At 38.2% G+C, this 21,903-nt stretch overlaps 1 protein-coding gene across 2 annotated transcripts in view; it reads left to right on the top strand.

The window, feature by feature from the left end:
• ARFIP1 (ADP ribosylation factor interacting protein 1) overlaps positions 1–21,903 on the top strand; it is a 128,359-nt gene that overhangs the window by 67,687 nt on the left and 38,769 nt on the right. Inside the window, exons 4-7 of one of the 2 annotated variants that reach the window (XM_030887192.2) lie at positions 2,673–2,768; positions 4,319–4,431; positions 8,557–8,778; positions 20,109–20,266. In XM_030887192.2, coding sequence (XP_030743052.2) covers positions 2,673–2,768; positions 4,319–4,431; positions 8,557–8,778; positions 20,109–20,266 — 589 coding nt within the window. The remainder of the gene's footprint in view (positions 1–2,672; positions 2,769–4,318; positions 4,432–8,556; positions 8,779–20,108; positions 20,267–21,903) is intronic. The other variant, XM_004708712.2, reaches the window with a different exon arrangement.

Below are 21,903 nucleotides of genomic sequence, written 5' to 3'. Positions count from 1 at the left end.
GTGGAGACCCAAAGCCCATCTGTAGGCAACTGGACACCTCTTTACTGAAGGGTCGAGGGAGGAGACGAACCAGTCAGGGTGCAAGGTAGCAACGATGACGCATACAACTTTCTTCTAGTTCTTAAATGCTTCCTCCCCAGTTCTGCCTTACATGATCCCATTTCTACCTTACAAATCTGGCTAGACTAGAGGGTATGCATTGGTACAGATAGGAACTGGAAACACAGGGAATCCAGGACAGATGACCCCTTCAGGACCAGTGGTGGTAGTGGCGATACCGGGAGGGTGGAGGGAAGGTAGGGTAGAAAGGGGGAACCGATTACAAGGATCTACATATAACCTCCTCCCTAGGGGATGGACAGAGGAAAAGTGGGTGAAGGGAGACGTCATACAGTGTAAGATATAACAAAATAATAATGATTTATAAATTATCAAGGGTTCATGAGGGAGGGGGGAGTGGAAAGGGAAGGGGAAAATGAGGACCTGATATTAAGGGTTCAAGTAGAACGCAAATGTTTTGAGAATGATGATGGCAATGGTTGTACAAATATGCTTGACACAATGGATGTATATATGGATTGTGATAAGAATTGTAGGAGGCCCCAATAAAATGAGTTTAAAAAAAATTAGCACCTCTTCGATTTGTTCTTCCTTTTGACTCATGTTAAATTTGCTCTAGTTTTGATTATTTTCTTGTTTTTTTCTTTTGATTTGATTATTTTCTTTTCAATTGAGGTGTTTCCTGTTCTGTTTGGGCTTTGCTATTGTTTTATTTTTGTATGTTTTTCTCTATATGAAATCCAGCATAGGTAAATATATAGAGACAGTAATTAGATTAATAATTTCTTGGGGTTGCAGCATGGGATGGGAGGGAATGGGGAGCTAATGACAATGAATACGAAGAACAAAATTTCTAAAATTTCTTGTAGTGATGATTGTACAATACTTTAAAAATATGTTTAAACCATTGAACTGTCTGATATGTGAATTATGTCAAAAATTTTAAATAAATGATATGTGAGTTCCAGCCCAAATTAAGGTTTTAATTAGAAGAATTGGTGACCGACTTCGCATCAGAACTTAGCAGAGTAAAACCTGCAAAAGCCACACCCTGGGTAAGGTGGAAATCTGTTAGGAAAGGAAAACATATTTTCTACTAAAAGAGAGCAATAGAAAAAAGTAGTAAGTCACCACCTATAAAGATGGAAAACTTGCAAAAGCCAGAAAAACAAGGCACTCCTGTCAAGTTGCTGCTCTCACAGCTTTCACTGAGAACACCCAGGATACGATCTGTGATTAATACTTGTAAATAAAGCACATGAATGTTAATTGTACCTTGTTAAGGAGCCTTGGTGGCGTAATGGTTCTGACTGGGGCTGATAACTGCAAGCTTAGCCATTTGAAACCACTAGTAGCTCTGAGGGAGAAAGATGAGGCTTTTTACTACTGTCAAGAGTTAACAGCCTCCCTTCACCCACTTTTCTGTTGTCCATCCCCCAGGAAGGAGGTTATATTTAGATCCTTGTAAGGAAGGGGGCATTAGGGAGGGAAGGGAAAAAATGAGCTGATACCAAGGGCTCAAGTAGAAAGCAAATGTTTTGAGAATGATGAGGGCTACAAATGTACTTGACACACGAATGTATGTATGGATTATGGTAAGAGTTGTATGAGCCCCCAATAAAATGATTTTTAAAAAAGATAATTGGACAGTCCCTCACAGAAGGGGCACACGGAAAGGATGATAAATCTAGAGAGCAGTATAGCACTGATGAAACACTGAACTATCCAATAGTTCTTTAATATGCCCTCCTCTTTGGTCTTTGTTTTCCCTCTAATCTTGTTAGACCTGAGTATGTTGATATGTATAATTAAGAGTGTTCTATGCATGAAAGCCAAGATAGCTAACCCTTCAGAAACAGTAATAGGAATATTGATTCCCTGAGGTATGGGAAGGTGGGAAGGGGAGGGGGAAAGAGGGAGCTGATAGCAATGATGACTGTATAACCCCACTCAAGGGGAACGAATAACAGAATTGTAGGTCAACAGATACGTTGGAAGGTATAAAGATGGCAAATGATATTAGTATATAATATAATAATAAGGGTTCCTGGGGAATAGGGTGGGGGGAGGGGATAAAGGGGCGTGTTATCAAAGAGTTTAAGAATAAAGAAAATGTGAAACTGGTGGGGGGTGGGGGGGCATTGAACGGCCTCAGAAATCCGCAGGAGCAGGTCGGCCTGTCCTGTAGGTCACTATGAGTCGGCATCAGCTTGATGGCATGAGTGTGCATGTATTTGTTGTTCATACCGGAAATTTTATATTATGAAATTGATACATTGCCTGTTAATGTTTTCTAGAGAATGAGATAGAAATTTTGAAGTACCATCAGACATTTTAATTTTCTGCTAAATATGGAATAATGCTTTCAAATTTTCATGTTTGCTGGTTTTGATAGTTTTAATGGAAACATCATACAAGAACTCCATCTGGGAGCATTTTTTGGTTTTTTGCTATAATTCACTTCCTGGAAGAAATCAAATACATTACTTCATTTTTAAAATTGTAGTATTTGCTGTCTTACAAAAACATGTCAATTAACCTGCATTCAAAGCGTACAGTGCATGTGTGGAAAAGGAAAAGAACGTTCACAATTAAATGTCTACCCTTTTCAGGTTCCCCAGCACCACCATTGCCATCTGTCATGTCTCCTAGCAGGGTTGCAGCTAGTCAACTGGCTCAACAAGGAAGTGATTTAATTGTTCCTGCAGGTATTCACTGCACTGATTGACTAAAGCCCTGCTTGCTCCTTCTGAAGCTAACCTAATTCACTCAGTTTCATAATCACTTGCTTTATAATCTTAGGTGTGTGTTAATCTGATTTCTTGGGTGGCTGCTACTTTTTTTTCTTTTTAACAATAATGGAAGTGGTCTTTCCCACCAAAGCTTATCTTTCTGTCATTTCAGCAACCCTACACTAAATCTTAAACTTGAAATATAATTCATTGAAGGTTAAAATTTTTTTTTGCTCTGGAAAATGTCGATTCACTTTATTTGATCTTAAACTCACAGCTTTGTGACTCTGCCACCTATCTGCAGTTAAACCAACAAAGGTCCTCCAACATTGGGGCTGTTTATTATTGGGAATGGGTCAAATGGAAAGGTTCGTGTCTTCCCATATTTAGCCTCAATTTTCAAAATTTACAGATTACAACAAAACCTATATAACTTACCAGTTCTACTTACTGCTTATTAGTTGAATTTGCTGCGGACTTTAATATGGCTAGAATCTATATTAAACAAGGGGAGGGGGCGAAATCCTCATTTTTTAAATTCGCATGTTGAACAGGTATTTATGAGAATTTTATAAACTTTTAAATGTGTTCGATTTTGTGCACTGTTCTTGATCTTAGACTGTGGTGAAGCTATGAGAGAGGCTAGGAATGAACCAAAAGAAATTTTTGCAGAATTTGCTTTTTAAAAATAATTTTTATTTTCCATATTTCTCTTCTTATTTAATTGTTCAAAAATTATTAGAAAGTTTCTATTCTAAATCATTAGAGGCATAAGCATTTTTAAAAGCCTTTTCTGCTATGAAAAATATTTTATTGTTCTTAATTGTTTAATTTGTCAGAATTTACTGCAAGGTGATCAATTCAAACCCACTACCTACTCTGCTGGAGTAAAATGAGGCTTTTTAGTCTTAGAAACTTTAAGAAACATTCTATTCTGCCCTGTGGAGTCACTGAGTCAGAATCAGTTCAAAGGCAGTGGATTTTGTATTGTTTTATTAATTATAACGGTTTTTGTGTGTATGTGAGAAGGTAGAATGGATCTCATTTAAACCTCGTTTATACTGGTGGTAAAAATCGCAGTAATGACTGCAATTTGAATCATATTTTCAAGTCTTCCAGTCTTATAGCAATGTTCTGCTTTTGCTCTGATCTATATAGTACAGTGGAAGAAGATTTCACTATAAGGTTAGTTGCAGAAATTTAATTTTTCCTAAAACAGATAAGTGATTAGGTTATAACATAAAGTTAGCTATGGAAATTTATTTTTTCTTGAATAGAAAAATGATTGCAGCAGAATTTTATTTTTTATTACAAGAAAGCCAAACCATGTGGGACTTGTGTTTAATGAACAGAAATATTTTCTCATTAGCCTCAAAGATTCTCAGAAGTTCTGACTTCGCTTTGTGGGAACCTTTTTATTTTTTAAATGCGTCAATAGTTTCATTTGAATAGCATCGATGTTTTGCCTTCTTTCTCTACTTGCCTTTATCTGATTTCTGTTTTTATAATCTGTTAAAATCACACAGGTAGCCAGAGAACCCAGTCAAAAAGTGGACCAGTTATTCTAGCAGATGAAATTAAAAACCCTGCAATGGAAAAATTAGAACTTGTTAGAAAGTGGAGTTTAAACACTTACAAGGTTTGTAATTTTTAAATATTTCTACACTAAGTGGCTCTGGGAATCTTTATTTGTATGTTATTCAAATTGCCTTTTGAACATGGAAATTCAATTAGAGGATAAAATGCTTTGATTTATGATTTTAGTAACTTGTAAAATATGAAATTGGATATGTTGCTACTCATTTTCAGCTACATTTTCAGATTTTCATGTTACCAAAATGCTTATTAACTGATCGATGATAATTTGAAGAAACCTATTGCTTTTGAAGACTTTGCATGTAGAGCTGCTACAGATAGGCTTATCTCTTTATTCTGTCCTCCGGCTGACATGGTTCACTACTGCTTAAAAATCCTTTCCTAAATCCCTGTTGTATTGACAGTTGGATTAATCTGGCCCGTATTTCCTAGTTAACTCCCTCTCCTGCTGCACCTCTGTTTAACTCATGAATTCTGCAGTTCACACCAAATTATCCAGAGACTTCCCAAACGCTTGTTTGGTTTCCCACATCTCACTAGCTTTGTTTATTGGGGCTACCTGTACCTACTGCTTGGAATTCTCCTCGTTGCTCCCTTTTCATTGTACTTCTTTATCTTCCATACCAGTCATTTGTTAGTTCAGCCATTCCCTTGTTTATTTCTTCATGAAATTTACCTCTGTTAACATTCTCTGGTGACACGTTTGAACTGCATTCAGTCTTTCCTTAAGTTTAGGATAATAGAAATGACTAGTCTTTAAAATGTTCTACTCGTAGTATAAATTAATATAAAAGAGACATCATCTCTCAACACAGTTGATTACTTTAATTGATCCCCTCACCCCTCCCACTTCCACCCCAAACCAGAGCTTATGTCTCAAACTAGGTTGCAAGAGAAAAAGAAAGTTCTCACTTTTATGACTTTGTAGATAGCTACATGAGACGGTGGTGGCACAAACAGTAAAGTGCTCGAGTGCTAGCTGAAGGTGGGCTTAGACCCACCCAGAGCACCTTGGAAGCAGCCTGGCAATCTGCTTGCAAGCTTGTGGCGCAGCCCCAGCCTGCACGCTCTGACTGGCCCTGAAGGTGAACTGACATGAGGGCAGCTAGCAACCGTCGTGGGTTTTCTAGGCCAGCAGATGCCTCTTTCCCAGACAAGCTCACACTGTGATGACGGTCGGGGCCCACAGGACCCTGTTCTCCTGGCTTTTTAACCTTTTTTGGCCTAGATTGTGAGCTAAAGTTGGGTATTCATTGACATTTGAATAATCCTTCAAGTAGATTCTAATTTAGTTGATTTTAGGACTTTGATACCCACTTAACTAGAAGAATTTGATTTTGGTTATGATTTCAATCTGTGTATCTTGGGACTTCAGGTCCCTAGGAATTCTAACCTTTAATATCTTCTGTCTATTTCTCTTCTCTAGCAAAAACTTTAAGGTTTTTCCTCTCACACACACAAAACAACTTAGTATTATATCCTTACGTTGTTACCCCAAGTTTTGGCCCCAAGACTCCAGTTTGGTGATTCAAGACAAATATATAATAAGAAGGATTACAAACTTAGACCTTAAACCCATCTTGTCAAATATTATTTTAAGTTACCTGTGTTTAGTCACAAAATTTAAATCTAAAATTTATTTTCCTATTTATTCTCATCTGCAGGAACAGTTGGGAATAATGGACTTTGTTTTTTCTTTATTATTTGTTTGCTTGCTTTTGTTTTTTCCTAATGTTGAATAAAGTACTCTTTTAAAGTCTTCCTTTTAGAATAATTCCATTTTTAGCACTAATGGCTGTTTAGCTTCTTTCCCAACCATTAGATGGTATTTGGAAATATTTAAAAATTTTCCATCAATATTCATACTGTAATCAAATTAATCTTTGCTGTCTTTAAGCCAATGTCTCTGAAACTTTCATTACTCTTTTGTTGTTGTTATTGTTTTGTTGTTGTTTTTCATAGGGCCACATGTACTCATTGGTTGGCCTGTTTCTTCCCATAGATTCCCTTCTCTAGCCTTTACTTTCTTTCTTTTTTAATTATTTTACTGGAGGCTCATACAGTTCTCATCACCATCATCCATCCATTGTGTCAAACACATATATGCATTCGCTGCCCTCATCATTCTCAGCCTTCACTTTCAATAACCTTTTCCATATCTGTCCATTGTCATTAATTTATTCCTTCCTGATAACTCAACATCTTTATTCTTTTTTGGCTCTGTAGAAAAACTCTTTAAGTGCTATCAGCAACTCTTATAAATGTCCATGATTCCATTTGATGATGATTTATTGTATTCTATCTTTCTTTGTCACTTTATTTCAACTACCGTCCCCCAAGTAACAGATCTACATAGGTCAATATTTTACTTTTAACATCATCCTGCTATTTTAACTTAGATTCATTTGTTCCGTGTTGTGACTCAGTTCTGGACAGTCCGTTTTGGACCCATAGCTGGCCCGTGTGACAGAGTAGAGATATCCCATAGGGTTTTCGAGGCTATAACCTTTATGAGAGTAAATCTCCACGTCTTTCTCTTGTAGAGCCACTGAATTGCATTCAAACCGCTGACATTTTGGTTAGCAGCCAGGCACTTGATCTTTCCACCCCTAGGCTTTATCGTTAGGGCTCTAAATAAAAAACAGTAGCACTGGCAGCTCTTTGTAAGCCATTTTCATTTCTAAGAATTTTGAAGTAAGGATCGTGAAGTGAAATACTTAATCCTCTTCCGTTTTCTTTTTAGTTTAATTCATAATGTGTAGTAATGGCCAGTGTGCATTTTGCATTGTAATTTCCGTATACTCTGGGAAACAGTTTAATGAAAGTGTCTCTTCAGGGATCATGTGGGCACCTGAAGAGTGGGGAAAGGTCTGGCAATTTTACATCTTCTCAGGTGACCATTTTTTACAAAGCTGCTTGCCATGCTTCTGAAGCACTCTATCCAGATTGTATAGATTTCCATTAGGAGTATATAATTGTTTATCTGTAACATGTTCCAAATGCCAGATTGAACCATATATGTTGTATGTCTTAGTTCCTTAGCACCACTTCAACAGAAATTCTATAAACAGGCAGCTTTAAAAAACAAAATGTATTTCCTTACAGGCTGTGTGTGTCCCTGAATTGATACCATTGATACCTATAGGGACCCTATAGGACAGAGTAGAACTGTGCTAATAGGGAATAACTTCCAAATTACTTATTTACTGCTTTTTTAGAATAGACTTGATAACTTTCAGTGATGCTTTTTATGCATGTCCTATATGGGTGCACTTGGAAGCATTCAGTAGCAAAATTTGTGCTTAATTTTTAATTTCCAGCAAAAAGTTTTACTGGAAAACCTACTTTCATGAGTTCTAGGTACTTTCTAAAAATTATAGGTTCCTGTATCATCATTTCTGGAGCACAAGAGAATAACATAATTTACTGTCATGTTTCCTGGGCGAAGCTTATAAAAAAGTCCTCAGAAATCTCTGATCAATTAAAATTAATCTCGTTCGTCCTCTCTTGGGCCTAGTTCCTTCTTGTCCCCTTACTCCTCCCTTCGCTTTCCTTTTTCCCTTCCTCACACCTCTTCATCCCCTTTCCCTCCAACACATGTGATACTTACGGAGAGCAGAGAAAGAAGATGACATTTGAAACCAATAGGAAACTAGAATTTTGGTGTTACCATTAATTGTGTTCATTATTGTTTCTAAATATTTATTGTATTAATTAACACCTAATAAAACACACCTATATAAATAACATGCACAAACATATACATAGCACACTTAGAAAATTAATATATGAGGTGGTTGCATGGCTTTCAAAAAAGGGACATTTTATTCATTACTTGCATTAAGAATGTATTATACCTAGATTTATAAAGCTTAAAATATTATTATGTGAAATATGATTATGATGTGAGAGCTCTCATCTGGTAGTATATAAATTAACCAGGTAAGTTTTAAACTCATTTGGTTAATAATAATTGAGACATGTCTAATGAATTTTCTTTTTGAGTCCTGATGAACTTCTAAAGTAGCTGACAATTCTCTGTTAGACTAGATTCTTGAAGCCATAAAATGGTACATACATCCCATACACACTTAATTTTATATTGCTCTATTATTTTTTTCCTGGTTCTTTTTTTTTTTCTCCTTAAAATTAATCTTTCTGCTTTTAGTGCACTCGACAAATTATCTCTGAGAAACTAGGCCGTGGCTCAAGAACTGTGGACCTGGAACTGGAAGCTCAGATTGATATATTAAGAGATAACAAGAAAAAATATGAAAATATTCTAAAACTGGCCCAGACATTGTCTACGCAGCTTTTCCAGATGGTACATACCCAAAAGCAGCTTGGAGATGCATTCGCTGACCTGAGCTTGAAGTCACTAGAACTCCATGTAAGATTATTTTTAGTAGCTATTAGTGTGGAAGTGGTGATAAAATATGTCTAAGAGATTATTTGTTGTTACCTTAATGATTTTGGAACTCAGTAGGATTGCTGTTTTAAGGTATTCTTTTAATGCACTTCTTATAATCTTTAAGAAGGCCAAACTTACTCCTGCCAACATAATAATCCAGTTGCACCCCACTGGACTAGTAGCAGGAAAGGATCCAGGGTGCACAGGTTAGATTCTGAGGAAAAGGTTAAAAATAAATAAAAGGCCAGGTTGATCAGACAAGGTTTTCTTAGAGAGCTGGCATACAGAGATTGATAGCAAGATTTTGGTAACAATGAACTGTTGCGTCTCCTGAATAGAAGTCTATACAGAGCACTGTAGGAGTGGGGTTTATATTTAGTGTTTATGTGCAAAGATGCATATACAGGCCATAAACAAAGGCTTGTTGATCTATGATGGATAGGATTGTTTTTGTACTAATCAGTTTCAAGTGACGTTACCAGGAAGTCAGATGTTTGATATGCTAAGTCATGTGCTCAATAAGGTACTCTAGTTGTCTCCCAGAGTCCCATGCAGACAGGATTGTTCGTGTCCTCATCATTCTCTAAAGATTGATGCTTCGTGAGGCTTATTCTTTCTTAGACATTTTTCAATGAGAAGATATACTTGTTTTCCTTTTGTTTTTTAATAGAATTAACTATTTTGCAATTATGTACCCAAAAGAAAACCTCTTTGTAGTCTTATTTTTGCAGTTTCCATGCAATAGAGTTGAGAATTTAGATTTAGTGAGATTGTGCCATAATGACAGAGGACAGTAACAGAGCATGACATTATATAGTCACAAGCTTAAAAGGAAATGACCTCCAAGAGAGTCTAGTAGTGATGATAAAATCAATACTGCCTGCAGAACCTCAGACTATGAGTCATCAGATGATGGAGTCTACATGAATTTCCCTATGCTCAAGAATCAAAAGATTAACTGTACATTTTAAAACAGAAAGGAAATATTGTGGGGTTTTGATCCATATCGTACTTCAATAGGACCGTCTCAGTCATACAGTTCGTTTATTTTACAAGAACCTGAGTCATACTCTTTTGGTTAAACAACACAAACTCACTGCCATCCAGTCAATGCTGACTCATAGTGACCCGATAGGACAGGGTAGAACTGCTCCCATGGGTTTCCAAGACTGTAACTCTTTATGAGAGTAGACCGTCTCAGCTCTCCCCCGAGGAGCCTCTGGTGGTTTCCAAAGGCTGACCTTGAGGCTAGCAGCCTAAATCGTAACCACTATGGCATGTGATGTGTTCTTCATCTGTTTGTGATGGACCAAAATGTACTTGTTATGATTTGTTAGTGGATATCTGTTAAAGATAAGTGTGTATACAGAGGTGCTTTGAAGAAAACGAGAGATTAAAGAATAAGGTTGCATTGACTCAAACATTATAATTGGTGTTTATAAATCTAAGAGTGAAATTTGTAGAACAAAGAATACAGCCATCTTATTTTCCGTGAAATTACAAGCTGTTGTTTTTAAGTATTGCATTTTGATGACGGGAGCTCAACAAAATCCAAAAGTAATGATAGGTCAGAGTTATATATGAACTCTGGGTTCCTTATTTTTATTTTATGATACAATTTACATACCCATACAATTCACAAAATAGGGTTCATTAAAAGATAGTTTTCTGTCCCTTCGAGGACATTTGCTGTTTTACTGCATAGTATCTTCACAGTAGGAACCGTGGCGATGAAGTGGTTATGCACTGGGCTGTTAACCGCAAGGTACGCAGTTTGAAACTAGCTGCTCCTGGGGAGAAAGACAAAGCTTGCTACTCCCATAAAGAGTTACAGTCTCAGAAACCCACAAGGCTGGTTCTACTCTGTCCTGTGGCTCGCTATAAGTTGGAAACAACTCGATGACAGTAAGTTTCAATTGAGTTTATATTCGCAGAGTTGTATGTTGATCATCATCAATTACTTTCAGAACATTTCATCAACCCAGAAAGAACCCTGTACTTATTTGCCGTTTATTCCTAGTCCATTCTTCCCCCAACACTTGGCAACCACTATTCTACTTAATGCTCCTATTAATTACCCATTTTAGATATTTCACATATATAACCAAAACTCACTGCCATCAATGCTTACTCCTCGAGGGCAGGGTAGAACTGCCCCTGTGAGTTTCAGAGACTATAACTTTTTTTTTTTAAATCATTTTATTGGGAGCACGTACAACTGATCACAAATCATACATGCATACATGTGTCAAACATATCTGTACATTTGTTAGCATCATTTTCAAAACATTTTCTTTCTACTTGAGCCCTTGGTATCAGCTCCTCATTTTACCCCCTCCCTCGCCCACCCTTCTTCCCTCATGAAACCTTGATAATTTATTTAAAATTTTTTTTAATGTCTTACACTGACCTATGTCTCCCTTCACCCACTTTTCTGTTGTCCGTCCCACTGGGAGGGGGTTATATGTAGATCATTGTGATCAGTTCCCTCTCTCTCCCCACACCTTCCCTTACTCTCTTGGTATCGCTACTCTCAATATTGGTCCTGAGGGGTTTATCTGTCCTGGATTCCCTGTGTTTCCGGCTTCTATCTACATCCGTATACATGCTCTGGTCTAGCCGGATTTGTAAGAATTGGGGTCACGATAGTGGGGGGTGGGGAAAGCATTAAAGAACGAGAGGAAAGTTATGTTTCATCAGCACTATACCGCACCCTGACTGGCTCGTCTCCACCCTGCGACCCTTCTGTAAGAATATGTCCAATTTTCTACAGATGGGCTTTGGGTCTCCACTCCACCCACCCCCTCATTAACAATAATATGATTTTTTGTTCTGGGTCTTTGATACCTGATCCTATCGACACCTCATTATCACACAGGCTGGTGTTTCTCAGCTAGATGACTGCTTGTTTATCTTCAAGCCTTTAAGACGCCAGACACTATATCTTTTGATAGCCGGGCACCATCAACTTTCTTCACCACAAATGCTTATGCACCCATTTTGTCTTCATTGGTCGTGTTGGGAGGGTAAGCATCATAGAATGCCAGGTTATTAGAACAAAGTGTTCTTGCGTTGAAGGAGTACTTGAGTAGAGGCCCAATGTCCATCTGCTACCTTAATAATAAACCTATAAATATATATACATATATCTATTTCCCTATCGTCATACATAAATATATTTACATATGTACATGCCTATATTTAGACCTCTATAAATGTCCTTTGCCTCCTAGTTCTTTCCTCTATTTCCTTTTACCTTCCTCTTGTCCCACTCTCATGTTCAGCCTTCTTTTGGGCTCAGTAATTTCTCTTGATTACATTGCCCTTGATCAAGCCCTAGCAGGCCTCCTACACCTCCCTTGCCATCGATTTTAGATCACTTGGTATTCCCTTGTCCCTGGGTTTGTTAACACCTTCTTCCTTTCCCCCGCCTCCCTCTCTCCCATACTCCCCTGGAATCGTTAGCCCCATTGCTTTCTCCTCTGGATTGTTTATCCTGCCTATCTTATCTAGATAGACATGCAGAGACAATAATAAGCACAAACAAGACAGAGCAAAAGAAAACAAAAAAACGACAACCCAAAAAAAGCCTATAAATAGTTCAAGGTTTGTTTGTTGACCTTTAGGAGTGTTTTCCAGTTAAATCTGATGGGGTGCCACCCCCTGACCCCACAGTCTATTTTTGGGATTCCCCCGGGGACAACATTGCCTTGATCCCCTTGCTATACTATTGCACACCCTTAGTGTTTCAATCTAGTGTGGTGGGGTCAGATCAGGCACAATTCTGGCACTATGTCTCCAGTGTTGACCCTTGTAGCACTATGGGTCAATGAGGGACGTATTATCTCATAGTGGGGCCAGCCCGTTGGTCCTCTCTGTGCATTGGCTGCTCTGAGTAGGAATATCACCCTCGGGATGTAGTGGGCCAGGATCTACTCCACTCTCTCTCCTTCCCCTTACGTTTGCTCATGTGTGCTCTGATCACACGTGCCCCTCTCCCTGAGCTGTACCTTCAGTGCTGTCCTCTGAAGTGAATTCTTCTGGGAGAGGGGGAGCTATTCCTATAGTTGGGATTGGGGCTGCCCCCTCAGACCTCTCTATTGGTTCCCTGCTTCATGCCAGTATGTTGCATTCACGTCTTGATGTACCGGGTTGAAGTCTGGTCCCTTTCTCCCTGTAGAGATATAAACAGCACCCTCCCCTTTGGTGGGTTAGTGCCCTATTCCCCTGCTACCCATATCTTTTTTTTTCCTCCTCCTTTTTAGTTGGCTACCATATGTATCCCTGGATTGTGTCTGGCCCCTTGCCTGGATCTTACCCCAGGAATGTATGTATACAGTAGCTTTTTCCCTATGCCCCTTTTGTATTTTTAAGCTCACTCCAGTGGACTCATGTTGTACGTGTCCTTTTGTGCTTGGCTTACTTCGCTTAGCATAATTTCTTCCAGTTCTTCCCATGCGGCAATGTGCTTCATGCGTTCATCAATGCTTTTTAAGGATGCGATGTGTCATTGCTAAAGATGTTTTCCCAGTCCGTGGGCTCTCTTATATTTTTTGGTGCATTCTTTCAGTGTACACAGGTGTTTTATCTTGTCAATTTGTGACTCATCTGTATTTGTGTCCTTCCTTATTTCTGAGAGCCTATGCCAAAGTTCTCAGGTTTGTCCCAGTTCCCTCATTGATGGCCCTAATAGTTTGGGGTTTTACCTCAAGGTCTGTGTTCCACATTGAGTTTATTCTTGTGCATGGAGTGAGATATGGGTCTTCCTTCATTTTTCTGCAGGTAGATACCCATTTTTTCTAGCACCACTTGATGAAGAGGCCTCTGCTTCCCATTTGATACTTTTGGGGTCCTTATCAAAGATCAGTTGTCTATATGCTGATGATTTTATTTCTGGGTTTTCAGTTCTTTTCCATTGGCCTGAGTAGCTGTCATTATACCAATACATTTGGTATTGACCACTGTGGCTGTATACTATGTGCTAATGTCATGTAAAGCAAGTCCTCCCACTCTGTCATTCTTGAGAAGTTTTCTGCTAATTCTGGGCTTCTTCCCTCTCCATATGAAGTTGGTAATCAGTTTTTCCATTTGAAGAAAGATGCTGGTATTTTTATCCGGAGAGCATTAAACTTACATAGTTCCTGAGTAGAATGACCTCTTAACTGTATTGAGTCTTTCAATCCACAAGCATGGGATATTCTTCCATTTGTTGTGGTCACTCTTGGTTTCTTGTTATATTGTTCTATAGTTCTCCTCATACAAATATTTGGGTTTTTTTTAGTCAGGTATATCCCTAGATATTTCAATTTGTGCTTGGCTGTTATGAAGGGTACCACCTTTTTGATCTCCTCTTCTGTGGTATTGTCCAATAGACTTCTGTTTGTTGATCTTGTATCCTGCCATGTGTCATATTCCTCTATTGCTTCCAGTACTCCCCTTGTGGAGCTTTTGGGATTTTTCATGTATAAAATCATATCATCTGCGAATAACAATAGTTTCACCCCTTCCTTCCCCAGATGAATACCTCTGATGTCTTTTCTTTGCCTTGTTGTTAGCTAGTACCTCCTATTGGGGACATGGGGCACCCTTGTCTGGTCCCCTTTTTCAGTGGTAATGTTTTCGTCTTTTCTCCATTGACTACCATGTTGACAGTTGGTTTTTCATATATAGCTTGTATTAAATTGAGGAATTTTCCTTCCATTTCTATCTTCTTGAGTGTCTTAAACAGGAATTGGTGTTGGATGTTGTTAAATGCTTTTTCCGCATCTATCAATATTATCATGTGGTTCTTAAAATTTTTCATGTCGATGTTGTCTTATAATACTACTGGTCTTTCATATGTTGAACCATCCTTGCATCCTTGGTATGAATCCCACTTGGTCATGGTGAATTATTTGTTTTATATACTTTTGTATTCTCTTGGCCAGAATTTTGTTAAGGATTTTTGCATTGATGTTTACTAGGGATGCTGGTCCATAGTTCTCGATTCTTGTGGGATCCTTGCCCGGCTTAAGTATCAGAGTTATACTTCCTGCATAGAAAGAGCTCAGGAATTTGATGTCTTAACTATGTCTGGAAGAGTTTGTGTAGGATTGGTTTCAGTTCTTCATTGAATGCTTGGTAGAATTACCCTGTGAAACCACGTGGTCCAGGGGGTTTTTTTTGTTGGTAATCCCTTGATGATCTTGTCTATTTCTTCTATTGCTATGCATCTGTTGAGATTCTTGGTGTCCATCTGCGATAGTCTAGGGAGGGATTGTTTTTCCAAGTATTTGTCCATGTCTTCCAAATTATATTCATTGGAGCACAGACTGTAATAATACTGTATAATTATCCTTTTGATTTCATTAGGGGGCCATTGAAATGTCCCCTCATCCCTTTCTATTGAAATGTGTTCCCTCCTTTCTTTGGTTAGGTTTGCCAGCGGTCTGTTGATTCTGTTAATCCTATCAAAGAACCAACTTTCAGCTGCATTAATATTTCCATAATTTTCTTGTTTTCCCTCTCATGAATCTCAGCCTTGATTTTTATTATTTCTTTTATTTTTTTCTTAGTAGAATTGTCCTGTTGACTGCTTTAATTGCTGTAAGTTTTATGTCAGCATATCAATCATAAGTCGTCTCTTCCTTTTTCATGTGTGTATATATTGCTGTCAAACTCCCTCTGATAACTGCCTTTGCTGTGTCCCAAAGGTTTTGGTATGTCTGTTCTCATTCTCATTGGTTTCTAGCAATTTCCTGATTTCATCTCTGATCTGGGCCAGCACCCCCTCTTTTTGCAGTAAACAGTTATTAATCTTCCAATTGTTTGCCCTTGTTTTCTTAATCGTCCTTTCGTTGATTTCCAACCTTATGTCATAGTGGTCGGAGAGAGAAGTCTGTATGATCTCTACGTGCTTGAATTTACACAGGTTCAACTTATGTCCCATCTTGTGTTCTATCTTGGAGCGTGTGCCATGTGGACTTGAAAAGAATGTGAATATTTTTGCATTTGGGTGTAGACCTCTGAAAATACCTCAGGCCAGGTCGTCTGATCGTAATGTTTAGATATGTAGCCTCCTTGGTAAGCTTCTTTCCTGGTAATCCATCTTTCTCAGAGAGTGGTGTAATAAAGTCACCTACTATAAGTTTCTTTTTTCATTTTTTGGAGTATTTGATTGACAACGTTCGTGGATCTCTTGTTGGGTGCATATGTATTTATTATGCTCACCGGTTCTTGGTCTACATTTTCCCTTGAGCATTATATAGTGTCCCTCCTTATGTGTTGTTATGGCTTGCACCTTGAGATCAATTTTGTCCGAGATTAGGATTGCAACCCCTACTTTTTTAATTGTCATTTGCTTGGTATATTTTTCTCCAGTCTTTAATTCTCACCCTCTTTTTGTCTGTTATCCTAAGATGTGTCTCGTGTGGGCAGCAATTTGAAGGGTTGTGTTTTCTAAGCCAGTCTGCTAGCCTCTGCCTTTTAATGCCTGCATTCAGTCCATTGATCTTCAGGGTTATTACATCCATCTATGGACTCTGTGATGTCATCTTATACCTTTTGTGTTGGTTTGTTTTTCTACTTCCCTTTCTTAGTGTGATTTGCGTGCTCACACGTTGTGTGTTTCATTCTTGACTTCTTTCCTTCCTTAAGCCATTGCTATCTTTCCTACCCTCTGGGTGGGTTTGTTCTATGTGGTCGTCTCTTATTTGTGATCAGTGAGTGCTGTCCTTCTGCCCATACTGAATCAGGCTGAGTTTGTAGGACTGGGTTTCTTTTTAACGTATTCTTTGAGTTTTTCCTTGTCTGGGAAGACTCTTACTTCTCTATCTATCTTGATCGATAATTTGGCTGGGTAGAGTATTCTTGGGTTTGCATTGTGTTCCTTCAATTTTTGGAATATGTTACTCCACTCACTCCTCTTCTTCATAGTTTCTGCTGATAGATCTGAGCATATTCTTATTTGGGAACCTTTATTTGTGATGACTTATTTTTCCCTAGCTGTTCTCATGATTTTCTCCTTTTCCTCATAGTTGGGTAGTTAAATATCATATGCCTTGGTGACTTCCTGGGATTCAGTCTAGCTGGTGTTCTTTCAGCCTCCTGAATGGTTGCCTGGTTTTCATTCATTGAGCTGAGGAAGTTTTCCTCGAAGAATTCCCTTGCTCTTTTTGCCATTGACTTTGTTGTGTCTTCGTCTGGTAATCCAATTATTCTGATGTTGTTCCTATTCTTAGCATCAGGCATAGCTCTCAGGTTTTCTTCAGCTTCTCTGATTATCTTTGACTTTTTCCACCTTTTTAAAAGTCTGCTTGCCTTTCACAGCGCTCTGTGTGGCTGAGAGCTCTTGCCCATACTCTGCGGTCCCATGTGGCCGAGGGAACCTCCTCCCACTGGCCATAGTGCCTCACACGGCCTAAGGCAGATCCGCTAATACTCTCTAGTACTCCAAGCTGCTGTGGGAACCTCTGCCTAACCTACGCAGTGATCTAGCTGACTAGGGCAATTCCGCCCACCATTTGTGGTGCTCTACACAAAAACGGGCACAACCACCTGCCTATTGTGGTACTCTTGTTCCAGAAGGCATCCCTTGCATGCCCTCTGGGGTGCCCAAAGCCACCATGGGCCATACCACCATGGCTTCCTGTAAGATCATCCAGTGCAGCACTATCCTTATAGGTCCACAGTCACCCAACCAGCACCCTCTGAGAGAATCATCCAACTTGCCCTCCAAATAACAGAATAATGGTTGGCTAGGGAAAGAATGAAACCAAGATAAAGTGGTAGCCCAGTCCCATAGTGTAATTAGCTGCAGGCTGCTCGAAGAAGCATTCCTACGATTCTCCCAGAGAGAGCCAAATGCTCTTCAACTCTCTGGAAAACGGCGCCAGGCTCCTTTTAAAACAACACAACACAACCAGCAATCAGCCCCAACAACCTAAATGAAAAAAAACCAGGAGAAACAAAAATGTTGGAAGAAGCATTGCTCTGCCACAGAAGAAAATCTTAATTTGTCATCTTAACTAAAAATGTTTTGGAATTTTATTTTCAGCATGAATGATAAATATAATTTATGACATGTAATTTACCAGTTACATATGAATACTGTATATTCTTATACATCTTTATCTTTTTTACTTACAAATAAAAGAGAAAAAGACTTTTATTCTAGCCCACTTGAGTTTTCAAATTATACACAGGAACCACACATTCTTTTCCCAGAATTATAGGTGAGATTTGCTATATACTTCCTATTTGCTGCTATTTCAACTTACTGCACTCTGCATAAGAAGCCCTGGTGGCAATGTGGGACAAGTATTGGACAAGGTGAATTGATTCAGTGGTTGCAGTGCTGGGCTCAGACATAAGAAAGATTGTGAGGATGGCACAGGACTGGGCAGGGTTTCATTCCGTGTACTCTGTGAGTTGGAACTGACTAGACAACACCTAACAAAAACATATGTAACAATGTATGTTTTTAATGTAATCTTAAATCCGCCAATATTTAGAAGTCCAGGTCTGAAATTTTGATGATTGAGTTCAGAGTTAAATGTTAATGGATCTTTTACAATTGAAATGATGTTAGCATAAAACCAATCCAAACTCACTGCCATTGAACAAGTTGATTCCTACGCAAAGGGATTCTATAAGACAGGGTTGGAGGAACCTGTGGGTTTTCAAGACTGTAACTCCATTTGGGGTATTAGAAAGCCTCACTTTTTCCCACAGAGAGGCTGGTGGTTATCTCCGTAGAAAATAATTCTAGTTTTGTTATTAAGTTGTTGATTGCTTTATCATCTAGAAACTTAATTATACCCACAGTAGTAAAGTTAATATGTATTTTCTGAGATTCTAGTTAATTTAATATTAACACTTTTTGAGCTGAAATTGAAAAGTTCTTTATACTAAACCTCAAAATTCTCAAATTGCTGGGTGATCATGAGGTGTCGACGGGATCAAGTAACAGGCTTCAGAAGACCCAAAATAAAAAAGACACATATTGTTGCTAATGAGGGGGTCTCTGCTAATGAGCAGAGACCCAAAACCCATCTGTAGACAATAGGACATCCCCTCACAAAAGGGTCACACAGAAGGGATGAGTTAACCAGTATAGCACTGATGAAACACACAATATTTCTCTGGTTCCTTGAGGCTTCCCTTACCCCCCACTATCATGACCCCAGTCCTGCCTTTCAGTTCTGACTAGACCGGAACATGTACACTGGTACAGATAAGAGCTCATGACACACGGAATCAAGGTCAGTGATACCAGGAGGGTAGGTGAAATGTGGGGAGAGGAGGGGAGCAAAGGGAAACTGATTGCAAAGATCATTGCATAACACCCCCTCCCCCAGGGGGACAAATAACAGAAAGGTGGGTGAATGGAGACAGTGGTTGGTATAAGATATGAAATTAATAACATATCAAGAGGTCACAAGGGGTGGGAGGGGAAGGAGTTGATATGAAGGGATCAAATAGAAAATAAAGGTTTAAAAAATGATGGCAATATATGTACAAATATGCTTGATACAGTTGATGTGGGGATTGTTATCACAGCTGTAAGAGCCCCCAATAAAATCATCTTTAAAAAAAATACTCGAATGATACATCTTGAAGTGTGATCAGCTTTTTTAATTGGTCAGATGTAATCATAATTTACCTGCTAATTAATCAAACTGGCTACAAAGCTTTAACTGCTGGAAATTCAGAGCTAGTTCTCATCATATATGAAGGAACAGTGTGTATGTTTACTGAGCCAAGACTGAATTTATTCAAAAAGAGGGCGTTCAAGCTGGTGTTGAGTGATCCCTCACTAACTGTGTGTCTGTATAAAATTTAGCTTGGGAGTGAACCACTGGTCACTATATGTCCAAAGAAATATGTGTTGTTAATATTTATACTCTGAGGAGATCCTGTTAAAACATTAAAAATTGCAATCCATTTTATGTTTGAAAGTTTTAGCCAGTTGTTACCTAATTTGGTTGAGAAAGTTACAATGTTTCTCTGATTAATAATCTGCTATAAATGTCTTCCTACCAGCTGTGCTTATAACAAATGGAAGTATTTTTCCTGGTAAAAAGTAGTTTATCTTTTTTAATTATTTACATTTTAGCTGTATGCCTCAGCTGATGAAAATTTTGCTTTACTAGATTTTTAAAAATAACTATATTACTACTTATGAATTCTTAGAGATAGAAAGAAAAAGTAAAGTTTCTATAGTTATATTTCTAAATTAAATATCTTTCCATTAATGAAAGTTGGAGATATTCTTTCACCATGCTTACTAATTTCTGACTGGATTAATTAAGGTGAGTTCTTTGTTTTAGGAAGAATTTGGCTACAATGCAGATACCCAGAAGCTGCTAGCTAAAAATGGAGAGACTCTTCTTGGGGCTATTAATTTTTTCATCGCCAGTGTGAATACTTTGGTGAATAAAACTATTGAAGATACCTTAATGACTGTGAAACAGTATGAAAGTGCCAGGTAAGTACATTTCAACAGTACATCTGGTCAATATGGCCAGAAAAAGAGTGCCTTAGGAGGTTACAAGGAGCCTACCAAACTAGTTTGGAAACAACCAAAGTAATATCTCAGAAGAATTTAATTAGGACCTGATTATAGATGTCTCCAGGACTTGATATCCACAACAGCCAAAAATAATTTCCAAACGTCCCTTGACATTTGGCTCTATTACCTTGGGGTTCAGAGTACTAGATAAGGATGTCCAGTTCATTGAACCTTGGCCATATGCCCAAACCCTGCCTGCTAAGGTAAAGGAAAGGGAGGATCTCCAAGCTGAACTTCCTTGGAGGAGGACAGGGTCCTGTACTCTCCATAATCTGCTCTCAGCCTGCCTTCTCACCATATTACCACTGCGTCCCAATGTAACCCTTACACAATAGCCAGACCCATTGTTTAGTTTCTCTAAAATATACCAAGCTCCTTTTTGGCTCCTTGATTTTGTTTATGTGTGGACATCAGCTCCCCATCTTCCTTTCTCCAGAATATATAACCAACCTTCCACCTATTCAAGTTTATGTTTACGGGGAGACAATATATGTCTTCTATTTTGGTAGCTTTTTATAATACTGTGTTTTTATATGTGGTATTTCATATAGTTTCTCTATCGTAATTGTCATCCAGTCAATTCTGCCTCAAATAGTTCCCTTATATAGTTTCCAAGGCTGTATATCTTTATAGGAGCACTTAGCATCTTCTTTCTCCTATGGAGCAGCTGATGGGTTTGAACTGCCAACCTTGTAGTTAGTCATCCAAAGCTTACCCAACAGCACCACCAGGGTCCCATAAGTGAGCAAAGTACCTGTTAATAAATATGTCTATCTAAAAAGTAGCAACCCTGTAGTAGCAACTTTTGGGTTCTGGTTCAGTTTTTTCCCCCATAGATCATGCTACTTTTATGCAAATATGAAAACCTTTTAAGTTTGTTTCCTTCAGAACCCTTGGAATCTTTATTTTCTCTTATGTTTTATAGAATAGTTGAAGATAGAGCTAAATTTTACCTTTAAGAAATATAAGTTTAGCTTTTGACTTCTTGCTTTAATTTAGTGACGTGACAAATACCTTTGAAAACTCTAAACTTAGCTATTTTTTTTTGTAATTTTGGTCTGTTATTAAGTGTATGTTTTCTTATGCTTTCAATAAATAAAAGCCCAAAGCACTTGGAAAAGTTTCTTTTTGATCTGTTTCCAATAAGAGATGTTTGTGTCCTGTGCTGTTTGTGATTTCCAGTTTCTTGTTAACATAGAAGATTATAAAAACTCTTCATGTCTGGCACTGAAGATCAAGACAAGCAGATGTGGTCATCTATTGAGGGAAAATGAGGGCAGTATGGTTTATTTGTGTTTTGAACTTGGTTTTTACTATAATTTTGTACTAACATGCTACTAAAACTCAGGATATGCTAAGAGGAGGGATGAAATAGAAGGAATGTGTACTGTTGGATAAATCCCCTCAGTAAGCCCACTTCTGGTTTTCTCGTCTCTAAATCCTTTTTTGGGCATTGCCTGTATTATTCAAAGTATTCATTGTACATATTTTTCATTTCTACCAGTTCTATTTGAATCTTTTCCAAATCTGTCTGTTCCTTAACCATTATGTCC

The sequence above is a fragment of the Echinops telfairi genome, unplaced genomic scaffold (genome assembly GCF_000313985.2).
Source record: "Echinops telfairi isolate 266 unplaced genomic scaffold, ASM31398v2 ScPeMD7_5868;HRSCAF=6743_1, whole genome shotgun sequence".
In the NCBI taxonomy this organism is placed as follows: Eukaryota; Metazoa; Chordata; class Mammalia; order Afrosoricida; family Tenrecidae; genus Echinops; species Echinops telfairi.
The sequence above is the reverse complement of the archived record's forward strand: the minus strand, read 5'-3'. Positions and strand labels throughout refer to the sequence as shown.